The following is a 4,352-nucleotide window of genomic DNA, read 5'->3' as shown; positions in this document are numbered from 1 at the left end:
CAACCAAGACACCACAAAAAAGGCCCCCCCCCCCCCCCCCCCGCCAGTAAAAATTCATAAAAATATGATATTTTGCCTTTAATATGTACAATCTGCAGAATTCGCAGCTGCAGGGGGAGAATAATCCCAAGCTTTCGGGATTCAGATGTACATCCCAATCCTAAAAATCCCCGTGGCTGTTACCCAGCGGCATTTTTGTTGCTATAAACCCTCTCGTGCCAGGCTTGGGATGCGTCATCCCACACAGCCCCGCTCCCAACAACCCGATAGCCGGGGCCACCAAACGAAAGCACCCAAAATACAGAGGAATGCTGCGAAAATCCACTCAGCTATTTCAGAAATGCCCGAGGATGATGGCAACCGGCTCGGGCGAGCGATGCTCAGCCGGGAGCATCGGTCGGTGACCCCCAAAATGTTTCCCGCGGCGGGTGCTGGTCCCCTGGGGCGGGGGGAGCGGGCCGTTTACCTGCGATCCAGGTCTGAACCGTTCGGGGAGGAATCAGAACGCAAAGCTCCAGGTGGAGGACCTCTTTCCTGGGGGGGACACGGAGGTGAAACACTTCCCGGGTGAGGAAGGAGCCCCGCAAAAAACCACTCATCCCCCCCGCCTCCAACCTGCTACCGGGTTCCAGCGTCCTCCGGACGGTGGGAGGAGGAGAAAAGCTCCCAAGAAACGCTGATTTTGGGGGTGATTAGAGAAAGAGAAAGGCCCCACCAGCCCCTGCTAGTGGCAGCTTGAGGAAAGAGTCAATGAATTATCGCGTCAAAACTTGCTGGCATCATGATGCAACCTGGTGCCGAGCTGGAATAAACTCACCCGGATTTATTCTGAATTTTTTTTGGTCATGGCTGTCTTTGCACCAGCTCACGTACGATGTTTCGGGCAGAAGGTTGAGCCAAATTGAACACATCTGCTCTTTCGCAGCCGGGATAACGCCGCCATAAGCTCTGCATCCCCTGCTTTTGGGGGCTCAAAACCTTCCCAAATATATATATTTATTAAAAATCCCCATCAGCATCGGCTCAGGGGGGAGATCCAGGAGAGTCCTGGCTTCCCAGCCACCTGGAATATAAAATTATTAGCAGGACCGAGCCCGCTGCATCCTCTCAAACCTGCTTTAAATACAGCAAACCCTCCTCCCCGCTTCGGCGGGACAGATCCAGGCTGCGTCTTTTAGCGGGGTTAGTGCCATCGGTGGCCGAGCGGATCACGTTGCGGAGGGGGGGGGGGTTAGGAAGCGGTCTGGAATGCGAGAGAGGCTCCTGAGCTCTTTTACTTACGGCTGAGGCAATGGGGACCCCCGTTTCGGGGCTGCGATGGCAGGGGCTCCATGGGGATCTTAATGACTGAGGGAGGTGGGAACTGGGGAAGAAAGTGGGGAAATTCGGTGAAAGCAGCGCCTGGGTGGGTTCCGAGACCACCTGGAGCACCCCAAAGGGACCCAAAACCTCCAGAAGTGGGTGCACGAGGAGGAGGAGGCGGCGGCGGCTTTGCCTTCCTCTTCCCAAATAAACTCTCAGCCCTTCTGCCCGGGGAAGGGGCTGCAGCAGGGGGTTGCATGGGTTAATGATGCTTTGCCACCGTACGATGAGTGCCGTACCCTCAGCCATGGCTTTTGGCTCTTTTCCCTAAGGATTTCATTTTTGCCACGATCTTCCAGCTTTCTGGACCCTTTGAGCATCCCCTGGAGCCTCCGGCCAGCCCCTAAGCATCACTTAAAGCCCCTCAATCAGACGGTCCTATATATGCAGTGAAACACCTCCATGAATCAAAGACCTTCACCCCAAAGCCACCACCCCGGAATGCTCTCTCCTTTGTTGCCTTTTTTCTTCTTCTTCTTGTCATCCTCCTTCTTCTTTTCCTTCTCGGGGATGATGTTGTCAATCCAGGCCAGGTCATGTTGGGAGAAGACAAAATCCAGCAGCCGCCTCACCAGGATCAGGGCTAAAATCTAGGAGGGGAGAGATGCAAAAGCGGGATCTGCAAGAGCATCTCTCATCCCAAGACCTGGGAACCACCACGGGACCAAGCCAAAATTTCCTTAAATCTCAAAAAAATCTTCTAAACGAGGCTGCAGTAGCAGCCCGGGGGATGGCCTTACCATGACGGGGAAGATGATAGCGGCCACGGTGGATTTGAGGATCCAGAGGACGGCCAGGCAGACGATCTGCACCAGCGTGAAGAGGTGGATGCGGCGCAGCGGCACGTGCCGGAGGAAGACGTAGTCGGGTTGGTGCTTGGCCGGCATGAGGAAGAGCTTGCAGCGGTCCCAAAACTGCGGTGGGAGGAAGGCCGGTGTCAGCCTTTTGCCCCATTCCCCAGGCTCCCGGGTTGCCCAGATAAACCCTCTTTTAGTCCCCAAAATGGGGAATTTGGGGCTTTTCGATGTTTCTCGGAGGGTTTTGGATATCTACTGTCCTATGCAGCTGGAAATGCTGGATGCATGCAAATTTTGAGGTCAAAATCTCCCTTTTTGCCCTGGCGTAGGACCCCTTCATGGCCATTGAGGAGGAGGAGGAGGAGGAGGAGGAGGAGCGCTTACCTGGATGCCGTTCAGCGATGCAACGCCCATGTACAGAAAGACGCCGTACAGCACCGGCATGGGGATGTACTGGGGACATGGAAAAGAGACGGCGCTTACCCCAGGGAAGGCGGCAGCTCGTTCCCGGGGACGGGGACCAACGCTGGGGGCCATGGAGACGGGGAAATCCAGCTTTTTCTTCCCAGGTCCCCAGATATCTGCAGGGAGGGAGCAGGGACGGAGGAACGGGAATGTTTTACCTTCAGGATAGGGGCCAGGAAGACGGAAATCCCCGTCAGCACAAAGACGATGATGCCCGTCACTCTCTGCTCCCTGGAACAGCGAGAGAAGCAGGATGAGGCCACGCTGGCTGGACACGCTGCTGCGTCTGGATTCCGCCCCCCCACCCCGAGGAAGAGCGTGGCCGAGCCTTCCTCACCTGACGCCCAGGAATTGGGGCTGCTCCCCCGGGGCGCTGGTCTCCGTCTCCATCTTCAAGCTGTCGATGTGGGCGATGGAGATGACGGTGGCCGCCACATACCAGGGCAGGCCCATGAAGGAGCAGATGGCCATGAGGATGCCCACCCAGAACAGGTCCAGGTGGTAGCCCGCTGCTTTCTGCAACACAGCACCCAGGAGGGTCGGGGGGGAGGCAACAGGGCTCGTGAAGCTGTTCCTATATTCACCCCAGGGCCCAGCAAGGCGAGGTTTCTCCCGGGACGCAGCCTGCAACCCCCTGATGCACCCCCTGAAGCATCCCACATCGCCGTGGTGCACCCTGCGTGGCCCTGAAGCACCCTGCGTCACCTTGATGCATCCCACATGGCTGTGGTGCAGCCTGCATCACCCTGGTACACCCGTCATTGCTGCGGTGCACCCCACATCGCACTGATGCACCCCACATTGCCATAGCGCACCCTGCATCACCCTGATGCACCCTGCATTGCCCGGGTGCACCCTGCATCACCCCACATCATCCTGAAGCACCCTGCGTCACCCTCATGCACTCCACATTGCCACAGTGCACCCTGCATCAGCCTTCATCACCCCACATCATCCTGAAGCACCCCGCATCACCCTGATGCACCCCACTTTGCCATGGTACACCCTGCATCCCCCACTGCATCACCCGTCATTGCTGCAGCGCACCCCACATCGTGCTGATGCACCCCACATTGCCATGCTGCACCCTGCATCCCCCTGAAGCACCCTGCATTGCTCTCACACACACTGTATCACCCCCATGCACCCCGCATTGCCACGCTGCACCCTGCATCCCCCTGACGGACCCTGCATCGCCCTCACACACCCTGCACTGCCATGGTGCACCCTGCATCTCTTATGCACCCCCTGCATCACCCTTATGCACCCTGCATTGCTCTCATACATGCTGCATCACCCTGATGCACCCCACACTGCCACGCTGCACCCTGCATCCCATGCAGTGCACCCTGCATCGCCCTCATGCACCCTGCATCCCCCTGAAGCACCCTGCATTGCTCTCATACACGCTGCATCACCCTGATGCACCCCACACTGCCACGCTGCACCCTGCATCTCATGCAGCGCACCCTGCACTGCCATGGTGCACCCTGCATCCCCCTGAAGCACCCTGCATTGCTCTCATACATGCTGCATCACCCTGATGCACCCCACACTGCCACGCTGCACCCTGCATCTCATGCACCCCCCCCTGCCCTGCCGCATCGCCCCTCTGCACCACACTACCTACAGCATCGGGTGAATTTAACACCCCGGAGGCTTTGTCACCCCAAAAAGACAGCTTGCAAAGGAAAGGGCGAGCCCCTGCTTTGCACAGCGTGCCTAGCT

The 4,352-nt window shown here is 57.8% G+C and overlaps 1 protein-coding gene across 1 annotated transcript in view; it reads right to left on the bottom strand.

Moving 5' to 3' along the window:
- SLC4A5 (solute carrier family 4 member 5) overlaps positions 1-4,352 on the bottom strand; it is a 24,978-nt gene that overhangs the window by 826 nt on the left and 19,800 nt on the right. The window contains exons 19-24 of the mRNA XM_019473528.1: positions 2,962-3,140; positions 2,783-2,855; positions 2,544-2,612; positions 2,103-2,276; positions 1,798-1,952; positions 467-559 (exon numbers count right to left, since the gene is read on the bottom strand). Of these exons, the coding sequence (XP_019329073.1) occupies positions 467-559; positions 1,798-1,952; positions 2,103-2,276; positions 2,544-2,612; positions 2,783-2,855; positions 2,962-3,140 (743 nt within the window). The remainder of the gene's footprint in view (positions 1-466; positions 560-1,797; positions 1,953-2,102; positions 2,277-2,543; positions 2,613-2,782; positions 2,856-2,961; positions 3,141-4,352) is intronic.

This window comes from Aptenodytes forsteri, unplaced genomic scaffold (genome assembly GCF_000699145.1).
Source record: "Aptenodytes forsteri isolate BGI_AS27 unplaced genomic scaffold, ASM69914v1 Scaffold444, whole genome shotgun sequence".
In the NCBI taxonomy this organism is placed as follows: Eukaryota; Metazoa; Chordata; class Aves; order Sphenisciformes; family Spheniscidae; genus Aptenodytes; species Aptenodytes forsteri.
The sequence above is the reverse complement of the archived record's forward strand: the minus strand, read 5'-3'. Positions and strand labels throughout refer to the sequence as shown.